General features: G+C 36.7%; 1 protein-coding gene across 1 annotated transcript in view; it reads left to right on the forward strand.

The window, feature by feature from the left end:
- RAD23B (RAD23 homolog B, nucleotide excision repair protein) overlaps positions 1-22,030 on the forward strand; it is a 53,887-nt gene that overhangs the window by 26,356 nt on the left and 5,501 nt on the right. The window contains exons 4-9 of the mRNA XM_036903309.2: positions 332-618; positions 9,083-9,138; positions 14,601-14,728; positions 17,995-18,127; positions 19,683-19,810; positions 20,411-20,581. Of these exons, the coding sequence (XP_036759204.1) occupies positions 332-618; positions 9,083-9,138; positions 14,601-14,728; positions 17,995-18,127; positions 19,683-19,810; positions 20,411-20,581 (903 nt within the window). The remainder of the gene's footprint in view (positions 1-331; positions 619-9,082; positions 9,139-14,600; positions 14,729-17,994; positions 18,128-19,682; positions 19,811-20,410; positions 20,582-22,030) is intronic.

Consider the following 22,030-nt stretch of genomic DNA (forward strand, 5'->3'; position numbering starts at 1 on the left):
TTTTTTTGGATACACATTCTGTGTATTTTTAAATATTGGTTTCTTTTGGTCCTTTTTGTATTAGTTTGATATGGAGACTGAAACTGTTAGCTAAATAAAGCTAATTGACGTTGATATTACCTTTCATCAATTTTGAAAGATTAGCATAAATAGTGGTTCAGATTGCTAATGTTGGTCATTTATTATGTCATTTTACAAAATTATTTTTGAGTTACTAGTTTGTATTAGTGTTAACATTTGTAACATCCTATAAAAATACAGTCTAATTAGAAATCAAGTAATAATGTAATATTTTATCGTAATTTATTGTTTTGCTTCTTTATGTGTTCAGCCCAAGGCAGTGACGACACCAGCTACAACTCAGCAGTCAAATCCCGTCACCACTCCCACCGTTAGTTCCTCCACAGCTACAGCTGTGGCCCAAGCTTCCACCCCTGCTCCCGCCCCCGCTGTAGCTCCCACTCCCACTCCCAGTCCTGCACCCGCATCCACATCCACCACTCCAGCATCACCGACAGCATCTTCTGAACCTGCACCTGCTAGTGCAGTGAAGCAAGAGAAACCTGCAGAAAAGGCAGCAGAAACACCAGTGGCTATTAGCCCAACATCAACTGACAGGTGAGGACTGGCTTCTAGGAAATTGTATTTCAAAATATATTCCTAACAAGAACTTCACATGTGTATTTATTTTGATTATTGTCTTGCTCAGACTAACTTTCTATCTACTATGTTAAGCTGTTTCTACTCTTTGAACTCTGAAAGTATACATGTGTCTTTAAATTTCCATGGTTCAGATTTGTATTCCCTGCATTGTTTTTTTTCCCCCCGGGGGAAGGGAAAGTGGGTCACAGTCACTCATTTTGTGTAGAAAAGTTTAATAAGTGGAAATGACCAAAAAGAAGAATTATAAAATAACTTGAAAGTATATTATAGCTTGACATATGTAAATAACTTGACATTTACCCCCAATCATTATTTATATTTGACCTGTATTCTTTCTGATCATTGTCATATATATCATAAACATCTCTTCATGTCAGTAAATACTTGAAGTTGCTGCAGAGCAATGTACTTGGGTCTGACATTTGTTAGCACTTGACCTTAGAAAAGTAATTAACATTCGTGGTTTTTCTCCTTAATCTATAAAATGTGGATATAATAGGATCTCTCTCAGTTGTCACAAGGATTAAGTGAAATTTAAGTACAAAAGATGTACAAACAACACAGGCCCAAGGTAGGTGCTGATGAGTGTCCACTGTCGCAAGTATCTCACCTGCCTTTTGTTGACATATGGATTGTTTGTTGAATTTTTCACTGTTTCATCTGTGTCTGTGAACTTGCATAGAAATTGAAGTTTTTGCCTTTATAGATCTTTAGACCAAAAGAAAAAGTACTGGGATATTTTGAGCAAGAAGTAATTTCTTGTGAAAAGTTGACAGTAAGGATTATTGAGTAGTTTATGACAGATTTTCCCCCTGACAATAAGTAAAATAACCAAAGCAGTTATGTATTCTTAATGCTTCAGTTACCTTGGCTGGACATTGTACGGGGGAATCTCTCCTTTATCTGGAAGCAGTAGTTGTACTATGTACACTGTGCACTGGCACTGGAGCTGTTTGTATTTTGTAACTTGAGTGCAGCTCAGGACCTCAGTGGCAGTAGAGTCCTTGGAATCAGAACCAGACACAATTAAAACTGTACAGCAATTGGAAATACTTACCTCCATGGAAGGAGGTTTGTGATAGTACAACAGTCATCAGAAAAAATTTGGTCATGATCCTTCATTTTACTGCTCTGCCTTCAAGTGCAGAGTCTACATCTGACCCAGTCAGCCATGTTTGGAGGGGTTTGAGTCACCTGGTTGATTGCACACTTGGCCTCTTTTTAAGAGGAGAACACAGGCTCTGGTAATAAAATATTTTCCCTATGCCTACCTGCTATACTTTGCTTCAGGCATTCTGAGACACCATTGGTAACTCCATACTTCTCCCACTTACAGCTAGCGAGTGGGAGACAACTCAGAGTCTGGGTAAAGCTGTTATATCAGAAGGCTGTTGGTCATTACTATGTATGAGAAGGAACTTACAAAGTTAACAAATTAATTTCTTAACTTGTAAATGTTTTCGGTTTAGTTAAATGTTGTTAGTGCAGTATATCTTAATTTTTTTAAATGTTTTAAGCTTCTTGAAAAGCTCATAATGTAAGAATTTCAGAATTGATCATTATACATTAATATGCTAATACATATCAGATTTTATCTCTATTTTTATTTATTTTTATTTCTTTTGGGGGGTTATAGTTTTATTTACCTATCTATTCTCAACAGTTAGGATTACCTTTTCAGCCTTACAGAGGTGCATAAATAAGTCAGTGGTCAGTGATCCAGAGGAGCAGATGCTCAGTTGGACTTTGTACACCATCTCTTAACTCTCATTTCCCAACATTATGTACCTCAGGACGGGAAGGATGAGAGCAGCTCAGAAAATAAGCTACTTCAATGTGCCTTAGCCCCTTCACTTAGTGTCCTGTAAAGCATAAGGCTTAGACAGTTATCAGGGGATATGCTGTTATAACTTTGAGAGATGTTAGAAAGTCTGTCCATCACCACTGGCCTTACATTTCATTATTGGGGGGTTGTTTCTTGGGTCAGTTTTGTTCTTTTAAAACCATCTGTTACAGTGCAGATTCCACTTGTTAATATCCACCTGAGAGAAACTGCACTGTGACAAGGACAGTAGTGTTTATAATGGTGGACAAATTGGAACCAACCTAAATATCCATTAGTGAGGGAATGAGCTGACCTGTAATTTGTTCATACTTGAGAGCAGTGCTCCTCAAAGTATTGTAGTCAGTAGGCAGTGTTAGTATCCCTGGGAGTTTGTGTGGAATTATTCTTAGGCTTCACCCCAGATCTCTAAATCACTTATCTGGGGTAGAACCCAGAAATCTGTATGTTTAACAAGCTCTCGTAGTGAATTCTTGGGCTGCCTAAAGTTTGAGAAGCCTTGATGCACAATACTACAGGCCAACTAAAGCATGTAATATATATACATGTTGAATGAATATGGTTTCAAGGCTTTGTTATCAAGGGAAAAAGGCAGATTGCAAAATCATACAGACAGTAACCATAAACCAAACAAAAGCCACAAAAGAACACTGTATATTTTTTGTGGGTATACATATTAATGTGTAGAAAAACAACAAAGGAAAAACACGCTGGTAAGTGGTTTCCTCTGCACATGCGGAGGGGAGAAGTGGTGAGGCAGAATCAACATTGAAGAATGGTGGTTAAGTGAGAACTTTGATCTGTAATATTTAAAAGGAAATTTTAAAACAATATGCAAAAATAGCATAAATTGTTCTGTAACACAACAGTAGAGAAGGGGATTTAATCCTACCAAATTGTAAAATGTATTATACATTGTAATGATTGCAGCAATTTAGAATGGCTCTTTACTAGGAAGACTCCTCAGTGAAATACACAATAGTCTAGAAGCAGACCAGAATACAAACAGGGACTTAATGTAAGATAAAGCTGTAATTTCAGACCAATATGGGGAAAATGCTGTTGGAATAAATGCCTAACTATCTGAATCACATACCTTGTACTCATAAATTTGAGATGAATGAAGATTTGATGTAAAAATGAAACCATAAACTAAAGCAAACTAAAAAAAATGGGAAAAATAAAAATCTTAACCAGAAAGTCATAAAAGGAATCATGGATAAATTTTACTATAGAAAAAGTTTTAAAGTTGGAAAACCAACTAAAAATTCCTTAAGAGCTTAATTTGGTCAATTAAGTGGAATACTGTGCATCTGTGGGGGAAAAAATTGAGGTAGTTGTGGTTGTGCTGCTGTGGGATAATTAAGTTTCACTCAACACAAAAGCAAAAACAAGTCATTGTTCTATAGAAACTGGTAGAAGTGGTTGTCCTTGGACAGGAGAATTAGTTTTCCTATGTGATTCTTTCTGAAATTTTGCCTTCTGCACATTAGTTTTACTATCTGGCTAATGAAGCTACTTTAAAAAATATGCCGAAGGATAGACCACATACTAGGTCACAAAAAGAGCCTCAGTAAATTCCAAAAGATTGAAATTCTACCAACCAACTTTGCACACCACAAAGGAATAAAACTAGAACTAAATTGTACAAAGAAAGCAAAAAAGGCCCACAAACACATGGAGGCTTAAAAACATGCTCCTAAATAATCAATGGATCAATGACCAAATTAAAATAGAGATCAAGCAATATATGGAAACAAATGACAACAACAACACAAAGCCCCAACTTCTGTGGGACGCAGCGAAAGCAGTCTTAAGAGGAAAGTATATAGCAATCCAGGCATATTTAAAGAAGGAAGAACAATCCCAAATGAATAGTCTTAACGTCACAGTTATTGAAATTGGAAAAAGAAGAACAAATGAGGCCTAAAGTCAGCAGAAGGAGGGACATAATAAAGATCAGAGAAGAAATAAATAAAATTGAGAAGAATAAAACAATAGAAAAAAAAATCAATGAAACCAAGAGCTGGTTCTTTGAGAGAATAAACAAAATAGATAAGCCTCCAGCCAGACTTAATTAAGAGAAAAAGAGAATGAACACACATCTACAGAATCAGAAATGAGAAAGGAAAAATCACGACGGATCCCACAGAAATACAAAGAATTATTAGAGAATACTATGAAAACCTGTATGCTAACAAGCTGGAAAACCTAGAAGGAATGGACAACTTCTTAGAAAAATACAACCTTCCAAGATTGACCAAGGAAGAAACACAAAAATCTAAACAAACCAATGACCAGCAAAGACATTGAAGCGGTAATCAAAAAACTACCCAGGAACAAAACTCCCAGGCCAGATGGATTTACTGCAGAATTTTATCAGACATACAGAGAAGACATAATACCCATTCTCCTTAAAGTTTTCCAAAAAATAGAAGAGGAGGGAATACTCCCAAACTCATTCTATGAAGCCAACATCACCCTAACACCAAAACCAGGTAAAGACCCCACCAAAAAAGAAAATTACAGACCAATATCCCTGATGAACGTAGATGCAAAAATACTCAACAAAATATTAGCAAACCAAATTCAAAAATACATCAAAAGGATCATACACCATGACCAAGTGGGATTCATCCCAGGGATGCAAGGATGGTACAACATTCAAAAATCCATCAACATCATCCACCACATCAACAAAAAGAAAGACAAAAACCACATGATCATCTCCATAGATGCTGAAAAAGCATTCAACAAAATTCAACATCCATTCATGATTAAAACTCTCAGCAAAATGGGTATAGAGGGCAAGTACCTCAACATAATAAAGGCCATATATGATAAGCCCACAGACAACATCATACTGAACAGTGAGAAGCTGAAAGCTTTTCCTCTGAGATCAGGAACAAAACAGGGATGCCCACTTTCCCCACTTCTATTCAACATAGTACTGCAGGTCCTAGCCACAGCAATTAGACAAAACAAAGAAATACAAGGAATCCAAATTGGTAAAGAAGAAGTTCAACAGTCACTATTTGCAGATGACATGATATTGTACATAAAAAACCCTAAAGACTCCAGTCCAAAACTACTAGAACTGATATCAGAATACAGCAGAATTGCAGGATACAAATTAACACACAGAAATCTGTGGCTTTCCTATACACTAACAATGAACTAGTAGAAAGAGAAATCAGGAAAACAGTTCCATTCACAACTGCATCAAAAAGAATTAAATACCTAGGAATAAACCTAACCAAGGAAGTGAAAGACCTATACCCTGAAAACTATAAAACAATCTTAAAAGAAATTAAAGAGGACACTAACAAATGGAAACTCATCCCATGTTCTTGGCTAGGAAGAATTAATATCTTCAAAATGGCCATCCTGCCCAAAGCAATACACAGATTTGATGCAGTCCCTATCAAATTACCAACAACATTCTTCAATGAACTGGAACAAATAATTAAAAAATTCATATGGGAACACCAAAAACCCCGAATACCCAAAGCAATCCTGAGAAGGAAGAATAAAGTGGGTGGGATCTCGCTCCCCAACTTCAAGCTCTACTGCAAAGCCACAGTAATCAAGACAGTTTGGTACTGGCACAAGAACAGAGCCACAGACCAATGGAACAGAATAGAGACTCCAGACATTAACCCAAACATATATGGTCAATTAATATATGATAAAGGAGTCACGGACGTACAGTGGGGAAATGACAGTCTCTTCAACAGATGGTGCTGGCAAAACTGGACAGCTACATGTAAGAGAATGAAACTGGACCACTGTCTAACCCCATACACAAAAGTAAATTCAAAATGGATCAAAGACCTGAATGTAAGTCATGAAACCATAAAACTCTTAGAAAAATACATAGGCAAAAATCTCTTGGACATAAACATGAGTGACTTCTTCATGAACATATCTCCCCGGGCAAGGGAAACAAACACAAAAATGAACACCACCAATAGAACAAAAAGGCATCCTACAGTAAGGGAGAATATATTCATAAATAACAGATCCGATAAAGGGTTGACATCCAAAATATATAAAGAGCTCACGCACCTCAACAAACAAAAAGCAAGTAATCCAATTAAAAAATGGGCACAGGAGCTGAACAGACAGTTCTCCAAAGAAGAAATTCATATGGCCAACAGACACATGAAAAGATGCTCCACATCACTAGTCATCAGAGAAATGCAAATTAAAACCACAATGAGATATCACCTCACACCAGTAAGGATCACCACCATCCAAAAGACAAACAACAACAAATGTTGGCGAGGTTGTGGAGCAAGGGGAACCCTCCTACACTGCTGGTGGGAATGTAAATTAATTCAACTATTGTGGAAAGCAGTATAGAGGTTCCTCAAAAAGCTCAAAATAGACATACCATTTGTCCCAGGAATTCCACTTCTAGGAATTTACCGTAAGAATGCAGCAGGCCAGTTTGAAAAAGACAGATGCACTCCTATGTTTATCGCAGCACTATTTACAATAGCCAAGAAATGGAAGCAACCTAAGTGTCCATCAGTAGATGAATGGTTGAAGAAGATGTGGTACATGTACACAATGGAATATTATTCAGCTATAAGAAGAAAACAAATCCTACCATTTGCAACAACATGGATGGAGCTGGAGGGTATTATGCCCAGTGAAATAAGCCAGGCGGAGAAAGACAAGTACCAAATGATTTCACTCATATGTGGAGTATAAGAACACATAAAAACTGAAGGAACAAAGCAGCAGCAGAATCACAGAACCCAAGAATGGACTAACAGTTATCAAAAGGAAAGGGACTAGGGAGAATGGGTGGGAAGGGAGGGATAAGGGCAGGGAAATGGAATGGGGGCCTTACGATTAGCAATTGTCATGTTGTGGGGGGCATGGGTAGGGCTGTGCTACACAGAGAAGACAAGTAGTGATTCTACAGCATCTTAACTACGCTGATGCACAGTGACTATAACGGGGTGGGGGGGGGACTTGGTGAAGGTGGGAGCCTAGTAAACATAATGTTCTTCATGTAATTTTAGATTAATGATAAAAAATATGCCAAAGGATTATTCTAATCATAATCATATTGGGTTTTATGAGGCTAGGCACTGTGCTAAATCCTTTAACAGCAGTAACCCTACCCACAACAGGTTGGAATACATGGGTATTATTGTTCACTTCATTGTATTCATGAATAAACTCAAGCTTAGAAAATAATTTATGAATTCAAACTTAGGTGATCTCCTTTGGTCATACTGTGCTATACAGGATTTTCTCATAAGTGAGTCTACGGTGTTTTGTTTTTAAAATCAGAACAGAGAAATGTGTGTAGTGTTGTGTATGTTTGGATCTTAACTGCTAATTGCTACCTTTACCACTTTTGTAAACTTCAGTTTATTTTTCTTTGGCCTGCTCTTCATGGTCTTTCATTATCTTGTTTTTGTCTGCTTTGCTTCCAAACTCATCTTCTGTAATTGCCCAACAGAAACTTGATCCTTTTAGATTGGTTTATTTTTGGTTACATCTTGGGTTTATCTTACCTCTGTGTATCTTGCTCATACGATATTCCTTGACTTGAATACCTTTTTCTTTCAGTTGCTGTGTTCAAACTCAGCCTATAAGATCTAATTGAAATTACATTAGGCCTTTCCAGCCTTATGTAATTTCTACATGTGCTATTTGTCATTTACAGGTTTTCCCCATTATTGGAAAGTAAGGTATTCCTAGGAATTCCTTTCATAAGCCAAAATTAAATAAGGTGAAGCAGTTACCTGGTAATTTATATGGAAAACACTTTTTAGCATTCCCAGACCCCTAAAAATCACCATTCTAAGGCTTTTCTGATACCTTAGGACATACCTTGCTACCAGATCCACAAAAGTAAATCAAGATAAAGCACAGATGCTCACAGACTCAGTCTGGAACTGTGGAGGTTTGATGCTGAGATTCCTGAGTGTAGTTTCTGGGAAAGGATCTGGGCAGTGCTGTGCTCACAGCTCAGGGTGTGCGCTGCCTCCGTAAAGGCTTGCAGCAAAACTGACACTGAATGCTCCTTTTGCTTTTTGCCTTTTTTTTGTAGAAGCAAAAGTCCTCTTCGGGTTTCTTTTGGTTAGTGAAAACAGGTAGTAATATAGGATGTAGGTCTTTCATAAAAGCAAAGTGGCATAATGGAAAGTTTGAAAAAGTGGGTGATGCCTGTGTAGCTTTTGATGTTTTCTTCTGTGACTTGACTTACAGATTATTTAACTTCTCATATAAATTCTTATAGGGAATGTTTGTGCATTATCTTTTTTGTATTCCTTAAATAATAAATTATCTCTTAAGGATGTTATTTTATATCTTTGGACATTTAAAATGGATTTGCAGAATAGAGTGAGTAGTAAGATTGAAAATTCTTCCAAAGCCATAAATGTTACAGATAAACCTTTGGGGTTTAATCTAGAAGACTGTTAAAACATTGTAGCCAGACTTTTACATTTAATTAAAATCAAAGAATCTCTTTACAAAGTGGACAGTCACTAAATTTAATGTAAATTTTACATGCTTTCTTATGCATAATTTTCTGAAAACTTTTTACAGTACATCAGGAGATTCTTCTCGGTCAAACCTCTTTGAAGATGCAACAAGTGCACTTGGTAAGTGTCTACCTTGTAAATAACCTTAGAGGAGACAGGGAAGAAATTTAAGTTCAATTTTTCTAGATCATGAAAATATGTTCATTTTCATGGTTACTTGTAGTCAAGCTGCTTAATGATTGGTTTAAATAATAAGTTATTAAAGACTTTGTTAATTAATGTTTTAAATATTAAATCCTTAAAATTGTACATGTTAAGCATGTTCCTTTCCTTAAATAAATTTCCATTTTTCAAATGCGAATTTTAAGTGATGTCTTAAAGTTTGATCTATGTACTGGTTTATTAGGAGATGTCTTTGAAATGAATATAAATTGTTACTAAATCTGTCTCACACTTCATCTTTATTCTCCTTCAAGCTTTATTCCAGTTTGTAGCCCTATAGGGTCCATCTGTGTCATGTTGCTTCTATTATACTTGAAGTGAAAATGCAACTTTTAATTTTGCATTATCCCAACTTTTAATTTTACTTACTGAATAACATCTTCTCATCTTCTCTTCATACCTAATCTGTCAAAATCAGTTTTAGTTTTTTTCCCCCATTTTCCCAATGTAACATCTTTTGTACAGTTCTTGCTGTGCCTGCTACTTATTGGTCTGTTGGCTGGAACCCCTTTCCTGCCCTTTGTATTCTTCCATATTAGTGGAAATGGCAGGGAGATAGAAGGCTGGGAACAGGTGGGAACAGCAGCTTCAGTAGAGGGGCTTCTGGATTCTTGAGAACAGCAGTAGCATCTCATAAGATCTGGGGGTTGGCTCTCTGGACTTGAACTCCATGATCCCTCATTGCCATGGAAAATGGCATATTGGTTGCCCATAGCAACTAATGTACCAAACTTACTTCACCTAGTTCACGTCTTTAAAGGACTATTTTCTGGAACCAGCTGCTACCAAATGAGTATGAGTTAGTGTCCAATCAAGAACGTCTCTCTATTTCATGTAGGGAAAGGCTTAATCTTAAATTGTTACAGAGATATACTGGAAGGGCTTAAGGAATTACCCAGGAATCAGTGGAGTGCTCTGCATCCTCAGCTGGCACCAGCTGGCGCTTGCTCCTGATGTTGCTGAAGGCTCTGGCTGTCCCCACTGCTGGAGTCCACAACAGTAGCTGCTACCACACCCAAGCCTCTCAAGGTGGTACCTTACCTCTGTATCTTACATCTCCTGGAACGGTCCTATAAACTGTGCTCTTAGGATCCCTTTACTCTTTTAACTTACTCAGTCCTTAATCCTGCTTCTTTATGCTTCCTTCTTTGGCATCTATAGTACTCTTTTCCTGATCTTTACCTCTAACTTTTTCCTTTCAGGCTTTCTAGTCAATTCTTTTTACTTTACCTTGCCTTTAAATATATATGTTTTCTTATGGTTGTGCTCTCGACCACAGTTCAAATTTCAAACCATGCGAATGACAAATACCACCCGTATACTGTAAAGAATCCCACAGTTATGACTCTAGTGCATACCTTTCCTCTGACCTTCCAGGCTCATTCTTTAAGCTTCCAACTGGGAAACCTACAACCTCTACAAACTCATTACATTCCAGATTGACTCATCCTTTATTCCCCCATCTGATTCTTCTCCTTTGTTCCCTTCCTTGCTTACATCATAGTCCACCTCTCTCAAAACATTGGCATCATCCTTGACCCTCTGCCTCTCTTGGCCCAGTGAGCCCAGTAGTCCTTTTAACCCTCCTTCCTAAAGTCTTTGAAATATTTGTTTCCACTGCTACTTAGCTACCTCACTCATGACTTTACTTCAGTGATACTCTTGCGTTATCCTCTTCTAACTGGTCTATTTCTGCCATAATGGACTTTCTAAAGGGCAAATCTAATGAGGCCATTGTTCACTCCTTCCATAGCTCTTTGTGACCTGGAAGATAAGTCCAAAACTCTTAATAACATACATAAAATTCTTCATCACTACTTCTTTAGCCTTATTAGCTCTGTCCCATGCAGTCCATTGTCCTCTAGTCTTTCTACGAGTCATTTGAAGATCTGAAAGTTATCAAACTGCTTATATGGATTTCTTTCTGAGGGTTTATAACTTGATTAACTAGGAAGCATGGTTTTAGGAGACGTAGCATGATGACTAAGTCTGACAGCCTGTGTTTGTGTGTGTCTCCTCTGTGATTACCAGCCCTTGATACCATTATGAAATTACTAATCTCTCTAAAGCATCAGCCTCACCATCTTAAAAGGCGAGGAAAATAAACCTTTCTCATAGAGTTATTGTGAGAAGTAAATGAGAAACACCTTGTTTAAATAAAGTGTAGTGCTGATACCCCACAGATCTCCATTTTGTTTATGTTGATATTGATTTCTATATCTGAGAACTAGATTACTGAAAGCATATTAAAACTTGAATGGTTTTGTGCTAGAATTATATCAATGAGTTATTAAGAAAACTAAAATATTAACAAGTCCTTTTATGGAATGAGGAAGGAAAAGTCATTTCTCTAAACAAGATAGCAAATACCAGGTTTGTTCAGTGATACTTAGTGTTTTCAACTTTACTTTTGTATACTTGAATATCTTTACTGAAAATTCTGCAGGAAAAAATCATTCAAATGATACTGATATAAGGCTTCCATAAAGAAAAACAAAGCTTTAGACAGGCAGTAGTTCCCTTAGACTGTAATGTTTAAAAGACAACTGGAGCATGTAAAGGAACTGGCCATCAAAGAAGTCTGGTATGTGTAAATGGGGCTAGAGAAGGTATGGTTGGTGAACTAAACAGATCGGTGTGGTTGGAGTGTGGTGTGGAGGATTGTTGAGGGTTGGGAGCCTAAAATGAGAAGAGGGTTTCTTTCTTAAAAACTCACTTCTGTAAGTTCTCTCTCACTTCCTTTTGGTATATACCCACATTGAATTATAGTTTAATATGTGAAATATATCTGTTTGTGGCTAGGTTGCCCAGTACGTCGTGGACTTATTCTGTAAAGGGCCTTCTGGAAATTTTCCTTCTTGTAGAAAAATAGTTCACATGTTACAGGCCACTCCTTCACTATCTTAGCTGATTCCCTGATTGAACATCATTTAGTTTGTCTTCGTATCTGGACTTTGCAAATTTCTTCAATGAGTAGGCAGTTTGTCATCTGGAACTTGGTTTCTGTGTTTAGGTAACTGACTTAAACCATTTGCAGTGACTTTACCTTTATAAATTACCATCAGTGATGCTGATGCTTAGAGAGATTAGTAATTTCATAATGGTATCAAGGGCTGGTAATCACAGAGGAGACACACACAAACACAGGCTGTCAGACTTAGAACCCCCACACCTAATCATCGTGCTACGTCTCCTAAAACCATGCTTCCTAGTTAATCAAGTTATAAACCCTCAGAAAGAAATGCATATAAGCAGTTTGATAACTTTCAGATCTTCAAATGACTCATAAAATTTTTTGCAAAAATCTTAGTGTAGAAATCCTAGCTATCTCAGACTGCCACACTTGTGTTCCTTTGCAAACTAATACTGATGTCCATTCTCGAACCTCTAATCCCACCCTAATAATGTTTCCAATTTAAACAAGGCAAACTTATCTTTGTGGGGTTTTACACTAGTATTGTATTTTGAGTAACAGCAAAGATGGTTCTCAAATATGTTTTATTGAATTAAAAAATTTTAAGTTGGAGAAGATGTTTAGGAATGTAGGGAGAAGTTGAAAAGGTAATTCTCTGTTTATAGACTTTAGAATGTCATCAGCTTCAAGAATAGAGTAAATTTGAATTCATGTCTTAAAAAAAAACAACTCACTTTTGTAATGGGCTGAAGAATGGATTGTATGCTTGCTTGGGAGGCAGGAGAGAAGCAGGGTATAATACAGACCAGAAATTGTGGACTGGTCTTGAGTGAAAGCAGGGTTTGTATGCTTGCTTGGGAGGCAGGAGAGAAGCAGGGTATAATACAGACCAGAAATTGTGGACTGGTCTTGAGTGAAAGCAGGGGAGAAAGGGAACTCAAGAAGTTTGGGGTATAACTTAGAACTCAGACCTACCAGGTATGCTAGCAGACTAGATGTAGACGGAGGGAAGAGAATTGAAACTACCAAGGTTTCTGGTTCATGCACTGAATTGATAGAACTGCCAGTCGTTGTAACAGAGAAGGCAGATAACGTGGGACACATTTGAGAGGCAAATGTTTAGGAATCCAAAATCCATATTGGTATTTGTTGAGGAGTGAGTTGAATGTGAGGAGTAGACACAGCATGTGCAGACAGCTGTGACTATGATGGGAAGAGAGCAGACATACGTACCGATTCCTAACAGAGGAATTGGGATGTGGTCAAGGGAGGCATGCTTTTATTTTTAGGATGATATAATTTAACTACTGATCGCATAATTAAGTGGAGAGGGAAGGGTGGGAGATAGACATGAGAAAGAGAATGGTCCCAGAACAGAAGTGGAAGAAAAAATGGCTTATAAGTGAGGTGAATTGAGTAGGAGAGTCAGCTTTCTTTCAGAGTTGTCCATTGTGACATTCTCATGAAGAGCAAGAGTTATGGTTTGGAGAGCCTGTGGGCAGTGAGTTTCTGGGATAGTGGTGCTTGAGACACTGTACCAGCTTTGGGTGGGATACAAGGTTCTGTTAAAGTTCTAATCTCTTTTCCCCCCTTTGCTTTGATGATAAAAGGTATCAGAGGAAAATTGAACTTGCACAGCTAAGTCGATTGCTTGAAATATCCCTCCTACTTGTTCGAGAAAATTAATTCATCTGTTTCTTTTTCTGGGTTGCTTTCCCTGGCCTGCTAATTCTGTCTTGTATTTGTGCTACATTTGTACCCAGTATTTTTATTGTACTAATTAATTAAATATACTATATTTGTTTTCTCTTGCCACTGTACCAAACTTAATGGTATAAAAAAACACAAATTTAGCACCTTATAGTATTGTCAGTTAGAAGTCTGACATGGACTCACTGGACTAAAATCAAGGGACTAAGTTGGGATAAAATCAGGGCTGCATTCTGTTCTGGACCCTTCAGGGGAGAATTTGTTCCATGTCCTTTCCAGCTTCTAGAGGCTGCCCACATTTGTTGGCTATAGCCTCTTCCTCCATTATTAAACATAGCATTGCTGACCCTGCTTTCCTCCTCTCTTTTTTATACATCTATTCTCTGACCCTCCCATTTGCTTCCTTCCTACTTTTAAGGGACTCTTGTTTTAGGCCGACCCAGATAATCCAGGATAACTTCGTTATGTTATGTTAAAGTCAGCTGTTCAGCAACCTTAATTCCCTTTTGCCTTGTAACCTCAAGTATTTATAGCATTCAGGGACTGATGGGGGAGTGGGGGTGTTATTCTACCTACTACATATATGTTGTAGTTTACACTGTTACTCGTCTTTGTATTCCTAGCCCTGTAGTATCTGAAACATGTACATGTATACACTCAAGAAATATGTGGAAAATGTTTGTTTATTAAATGATCCATTTCTTTCCCCTCCTCCACCCCACACATCTTTCCTTAGTGACAGGTCAGTCTTATGAGAATATGGTAACTGAGATCATGTCAATGGGCTATGAACGAGAGCAAGTTATTGCAGCCCTGAGAGCCAGTTTCAACAACCCTGATAGAGCAGTGGAGTATCTTTTAATGGTAAGAAACATTTCACTTTCTTCACTATAGTTATTTAAGACAAAAATCTGAAAGATGTTGAAGAGTAACAATTCACAGGACAATGATACATGGCACAAAATTTATATGTGTTTGTTTTTTCTTCTTGGGTTAACATTTTATGATGATGAAATGTAACTGCTTCTATAAGATTTTGATATGATTTTTATATTTTAGTTAGAAAAACGGCATGGCTAAATGCATTGTAAAACTGGCTGCCCACTTGGAGTAGTACCTTCTACCCCAGTTATGTCCTTAAAGGATGACAGCTATGTGTTGGAGGAGTAGGGGCAGATTTTTTAAATCTAACCTAATCCATTTGAGTAGTTCTTTTGACTGATAGCATAATCCTGGATGTACTATTTAGAGCAAAAGTTTCAAGTTTAAAACCCAAGCCAAATTTTCTTTGGCTTATACTGTGTAAATTTTTGTAATTATTGCCACATTTAAAAATTGGGAGCTTTCACTTAAAAATTCAGATTATCTTTTTATCTGAACAACTCAGATCCCAGATTTTTGCTAGGGTTTAGGAAAAGTTTTAGATCACAGACTGTTTAGTTTAATGTCTGTTGTTACCTGCCTGGTTCTATTGCATTTGGATTGGTAGCTTGTTTATAGTCAGTAGCAGATGAGGGAATTTTGAGTAAGTTAGTTTTTTACTCACATAAAGGCTTTTGAGAGATAAGTTGTCATGGGCATGGACTAAAACCCTTGATATTTTTATGACAGTGAGCGTCTCTTAGCTTTACAGAGGGCACGGGCTAAAGTACTAGTATAGAATTTTGGAATAACATTGGGTAAATTTTTTTTTAGTCTTGATGTTTTATTTTATAATTGTCTTTGGTATTTTGGAGTATTATCAAAGCCTGAATTGCCCTAAATGTCATCTTAGAAATCCTAACTCTCTGGGAAGCATTTACCATTACCATCTCTTAATCACATGGAATATTTCCTTCTTCGTTCTCATCCTTACAAAATCTCCGTGAATTTCATAAAGACTTTTTAAATAAGCGGTATATGAGAAGTTTTGTAAATAGTTTGTATAAAAATAGGGTATTCAAAAGTCTTAGTTCAGTTTTTTTTTAATTTTTTATTAAGGTATTATTGATATACACTCTTATGAAGGTTTCACATGAAAAAAACAATGTGGTTACTACATTTACCCGTATTATCAAGTCCCCACCCGTACCCCAATGCAGTCACTCAGTGTAGTAAGATGCCACAGATTCACTGTTTGCCTTCTCTGTGCTACACTGTTTCCCCGTGACCCCCCACACCATGTGTACTAAACATAATACCCCTGAATCCCCATCTCCCTCCTTCCCGACCCACCCTCCCACACCCCTCCCCTTTGGTAACCACTAGTCCCTTCTTGGAGTCTGTGTGTCTGCTGCTATTTTTTGTTCCTTCAGTTTTGCTTTATTGTTATGCTTCACAATTGAGGGAAATCATCTGGCACTTGTCTTTCTCCACCTGACTTATTTCACTGAGCATAATATTCTCCACCTCCATCCATGTTGTTGCAAATGGTAGGATTTGTTTCTTTCTTATGACTGAATAGTATTCCATTGTGTAGATGTACCACATCTTTTTTATCCATTCATCGACTGATGGACACTTAGGTTGCTTCCATATCTTGGCTATTGTAAAAATTGCTATGATAAACATAGGGGTGCATATGTCTCTTTGAATCTGAGAAGTTGTATTCTTTGGGTAAATTCCAAGGAGTGGGATTCCCTGGTCAAATGGTATTTCTATTTTTAGTTTTTTGAGGAACCTCCATATTGCTTTCCACAATGGTTGAACTAGCTTAACATTTCCACCAGCAGTGTAGGAGGGTTCCCCTTTCTCCACAACCTCGCCAACATTTGTTGTTTGTCTTTTGGATGGTGGCGATCCTTACTGGTGTGAGGTGATATCTCATTGTGGTTTTAATTTGTATTTCCCTGATGATTAGTGATGTGAAGCATCTTTTCATGTGTCTGTTGGCCATCTGGATTTCTTCTTTAGAGAATTGTCTCTCTTCATATCCTCTGCTGTTAATCCTCTGCTTTTGAGTGTTGAGACAGACGTGTGAGTTCTTTATATATTTTGGATGTTAACCCCTTGTCGGATATGTCATTTACAAATATATTCTCCCATACTGTAGGATGCCTTTTTGTTCTGTTGATGGTGTCCTTTGCCATACAGAAACTTTTTAGTTTGATGTAGTCCCATGAGTTCATTTTTGCTTTTGTTTCCCCTTTGTGCAGTTTTAACTTCAGAAGATAACTGCTGTAAACAGAAAAAGCATAACCAAAGTATTTAATTACTTTAGGTTATTTTACACTTGTTCATTTTTATAAATTTTGAATGATTAATTACAACTTTTATACGTGATATGTTCTGGATAACACTTTCTCAGAATCATGGATCAGTAGAGGAGACCTTCCTTGCTTGACCACTGTTGTCACCTGCTCTGTCTCCATAAGACTTTTTCCCCTCAAGGGTCATTTCAGAACTGCCATGTGTGCATCGAAACCTCTTTGGATGATCTTCAAGCTAGGATTACAAATACAGTATTTTCTTCCACTAAGCTGGTGAAAGTTTCTGTGAAGTTCAGAAATCAAGTAGAGCAATATATAGCTTAAAAACCAGAAAATGCCCACTTTTAATAAGATGTATTGATATTTAAAATTTTTTAATAGCCTTTTAAATGTACATCCTTATCTGCAAAAATGGAGGATCTTGCCTAATTGATGTTAGATATAACACATGTTACAGTATACATATCATCTCTTCTTAATCTTTAAATTACAAAGGCCAGTATTTCATACCTTAGATCACTATCTAGCAAGGCAGCTATTAAGTGCAAGTAGCTATTTATTTTTAATGAAATTGAAAGTAAATTAAAAATTTAGTTTCTTAGTAAATTAGACACACTTCAAATTCTCAGTAGCTGTATGTGGCTGATGGGTATGTTACTGGACGGCACAGACACAGAACATGCCATCATCATGGGAAGTTGTTTTGGACAGTACTGCCCTGTGTAATAGTAATATGGATTCAGTCCCATACACCATTTCTAATCTATAGTATATGCAGCTTTCAGATAAGTCTTGGCCCTTTTACTTTTTATTGAATCAGACATTGGTTTGATGCTTTTTGAAATGAGGATGTTAAATAAATTAATAAATCTTTTTACTCTGTGTAATAGTTAACTAATTTTGAATTACACGATATTTTAAAGCTTGGAAATTGTATTATAGGGCATCCCCGGTGATAGAGAAAGTCAGGCGGTCGTTGAGCCCCCTCCAGCAGCTAGCACTGGGGCTCCACAGTCTTCAGTGGCTGCAGCTGCCGCGACGACGACAGCAACAACGACGACGACGAGTTCTGGAGGTAAAGTGGAGTCTTGGATGGGGCGGGCATGGTCCAAACTTTTCATGTAAAATAATTTAATCTGAAATCATTTTGAGGTGAGGTTTATTCCTAAAGCATTTGGATAACTTATAAAACAAGTTTTCTGTTCATTAACATTAGAGAAAAGTCCAAAAGAAATTCTACCAAGTGGCTCTAAAAGACATTCTTGTTTCTATTGAACAGCATTGCTGCGGTTTTGGCAAAGGGCATATGCTGTTGAGCTTATACCAAGGAAGAGATGCTTCCCAGTTTGCATTTAGTTTTACATTCTGAAGCCTTTTGGGATGGTGCCCACCTTGTCTCCTTCTGTACCAATAATTGTCATAAAGGATGTGCAGTTTCAAAGCCAGTAGGATCTTAGTGGTTATTATATAACCAAAGAAATAAAACGTGGAGAAGTTTAAAAAAAAGAGTTGAAAGCAAATCTTGAATTGAAGTCTCTTTACTGGCCAGCACCTACACTTCATTGCCAAAGGTTTGACTAAAAGCAGAGCCTGGAGCCAATAGTAGACCCAGGAATTAGTGTTTTTCATTCATTCTTCTGTGTATTGATAAAGTAGTTCAAGCAGTTAATTTTGAAGAGGCCATTCTTTGACGAATTTCATAGCTCTTGTGGCATTTGAGTCTCATTTTCGACTGTGAAACTGTCATTACACAAGAAAAATAAATACCCATGTTATGAGGTCATTTTAATTTGAATGATTATCTTGAATAATTTAGGAAATTATAACATAATACCTAAAAAATTCTTGTAATGGGTAACGGATTAGTAACCTCTGAAACATAACTCCTTTGTATGCAGTTTTTGGTGTCCCATAGAATAACCAGATAAGCACCACCCACCCCCAAAAACCTGTGAATTCTGTACCTGATTTGACACTATTTATATTTATTATTGTAAAGGGATCTTAGACTAAAAAGCTGTAAATGTATTAATACTAGATTGTCCTGTGGCTTATTTAACTCAAGTTTTTATAGATAATAAATGTTTGAAATTTAATGGTAGTAACCAAAAGTCTTTTTTCTAATTGTTTGTATTAACAAAACTCCTTCTAATCTGTAAGCCTGACCTGTTAACTTTTTTAAGTATTAAATATGTTTTACTTACTTGGTTTAGAATTTCCCAGGAGTTTAAGCTCTGACTCTGTTCTTTGATGGTTTTGGTTGTATTACAAAGTAAGTGCGTTGTTTCTAAGTCCTGGTATATATTTTTTCTTAGAAACTATTTTTAGTACTTTTTATTTTGATGGAGAGCACAAGTTCTCAGTATTACTTGACCATATTGAGTGCCTGGGGCATTTGTGGAAAACTTTGCTCTTTGAGTGTTCTGTACCCTGTACATTTACTAATAAGAATAATTTCTACAGTACAAGACTTGCAAGTTGGCACAATTTGAAAATTTTCATCATTATTTACTTAATTTTGTATACATCTGAGAACTGAAATACCAGTGTTTGCCGTTTAAATTATGATTGAATCAGCTCTTTGTGTATGTCATAGTTACTTTTTTTGAAAACATTAATGTGTATTTCAGGACATCCCCTTGAATTTTTACGGAATCAGCCTCAGTTTCAACAGATGAGACAAATTATTCAACAGAATCCTTCCTTGCTTCCAGCATTGCTACAACAGATAGGTCGAGAAAATCCTCAACTACTTCAGGTGACTAATCAGTTGTTAATTTCAAAAATGGGTTTAGAGTGTATCACATTTTGAAAAAACCCATGAGCACCCCCTTCCCCTCCACCAACTCTATAAATTGTTCTTTATTAAAGAATCTGAGAAACTGTTTAACCCCTAAACCTTTTGTCCCAAGCTTATTACTAGTAAGTTGATCACTGTCTCTTAGAAAACATTCCTGTGGGCTTATTTAACGCTCAGATGCAAAGTATTTGAGTTTTGTACAGCATTTTAGTGCTTGTTGGTGTGGAAGATAAAAATATATATGTAAGTTCTGATTCTTCATACAGTCCCCAAGTAGTTTTTAAACATTTATTTTTGCCAGGAGGTGGGGTAGGGGGCTATTCATGAAAAAGAATTAATATTCTGAATTCTCTCATGTTTTCACTGTTGCCTCTCAAAAGTCCTACATTTCTTTGATAATATATATGAAATCATATCCTTCCAAAGATTAAATAATCCGGAATCATTCTAAAGTTCTCAGTTACAAAGTTAGAGCTTTCTCATTTGTATGCAGAATTCTTATTCCTGAGATACTTTATTTTAATGTATTGTTCTTCTCTGTCCCTCAAATCACCTCAGCAAATTAGCCAACACCAGGAGCATTTTATTCAGATGTTAAATGAACCAGTTCAAGAAGCTGGTGGTCAAGGAGGAGGGGGTGGAGGTGGCAGTGGAGGAATTGCAGAAGCTGGAAGCGGTCACATGAACTACATTCAAGTAACACCTCAGGAAAAAGAAGCTATAGAAAGGGTGAGTATAAGTAAAACTAAGAAACAAGTTCCTTGGTTACACTAGCCCCATTTTGTAAGCTCAGTAGTCATGGGGGACTAGTAGCTACTCTGTTGAATAATAGCACAAGGGCAGAGAATTTCCATCACAGGAGATGGTTGTATTGGACAGGGCCAGATAGAATATTGCCCTAAAGATTGCAGCAAAGTCAGCCTCTTTTCTCAGCCCTGCTCTCCCATCTTGTCCTTTGTGAAGCCAAGGGACTGTCTGAATAAGCATGAAATGGTAATAAATATATTAAAAAACTAAAAATTTCATTGATGTTTTAAAATTCAAGAAGAAAAAAATGATCTTAAAGTATTTGCCTACTTCAAGATTATCCTTGTTTATATTTCAAATTTTGTTTCACTGTTGTCACTGACAAAATAGATATGTATATGAATTTTATTTAAAATATGTACGGTAAGCATCAGAACTTGAAATCCTTACTAGGCTGACCAGTGCAGGTCATGTGGCACTGCAATGATCTAGTTTTATGGTACTATGACCAGTCATTCATTTTCTCTGGGCCCATTGTTAACATTTGTAAGTAGAAGATCACAGTGCTTGGCTTAACTTACAAAGCGATTTGAGGTGGAAATCAGACAAAGTGCATTTTAACTTAATACTTAAAAAATCATCAAGATAATTTGTCCTTGTTTATGATATATAAACATCAAGGTTTATAATTACATATTTCGTAAAAGATGCTTTATACATTGTGTTGTATTTTCCCCACTCAGCAGATGTGAGTAAATGAAACATGCCTCAATTATTCAATAGCAACTTTTTTTTAAGGTTAGGGTTATCAGTTCTTAATTTCAGTGTTGGAGTTTTGTCTTTGTTGTTTGTGCTTTTGATGCTATGAGAACATTGCCTAATCTAAGGTCAAAAGATTTATTCCTATTTTTTCTCTGAAGTTTTGTAGTTCTTAGTACATTTAGGTCTGTGATCCATTTTCAGTTACTTCATGATGTTAAGTATAGGAGTCTAGCTTCATTCTTTTGCACGCAGATATCCAGTTACCTCAGCACAATTCATTGAAAATACAATTCTTTCCCCATTTAATTGTCTTGGCATCCTTCTTGAAAATCATCTGGCCATAATGTGAGGGTTTATTTTTAGACTCTCAATTCTAGTCCATTGATCTGTATACTATCTTGATTACTGTGACTTTTGTAGTAAGTTTTGACTCAAGAAATTGTGTGTGCTCCCATTTTCTTCTTTCTTAAGATAGTTTTGGCTATTCTGGATCCCTTCTGTATCAATTTTAAGATCAGTTTGATTTGGGGGGATGGATAGTACTGGCTGGGATTTTGATAGATACTATGTTTTCTGTGGATCAGTTTGCAGAGAGAGTGTTGCCATGTTAGCAGTATTAAATCTTGCCAAGCCATGAACATGGTATGTCCTTTCATTTATTAAATTTTT

This window comes from Manis pentadactyla, chromosome 3 (assembly GCF_030020395.1).
Source record: "Manis pentadactyla isolate mManPen7 chromosome 3, mManPen7.hap1, whole genome shotgun sequence".
NCBI classification, from domain to species: domain Eukaryota; kingdom Metazoa; phylum Chordata; class Mammalia; order Pholidota; family Manidae; genus Manis; species Manis pentadactyla.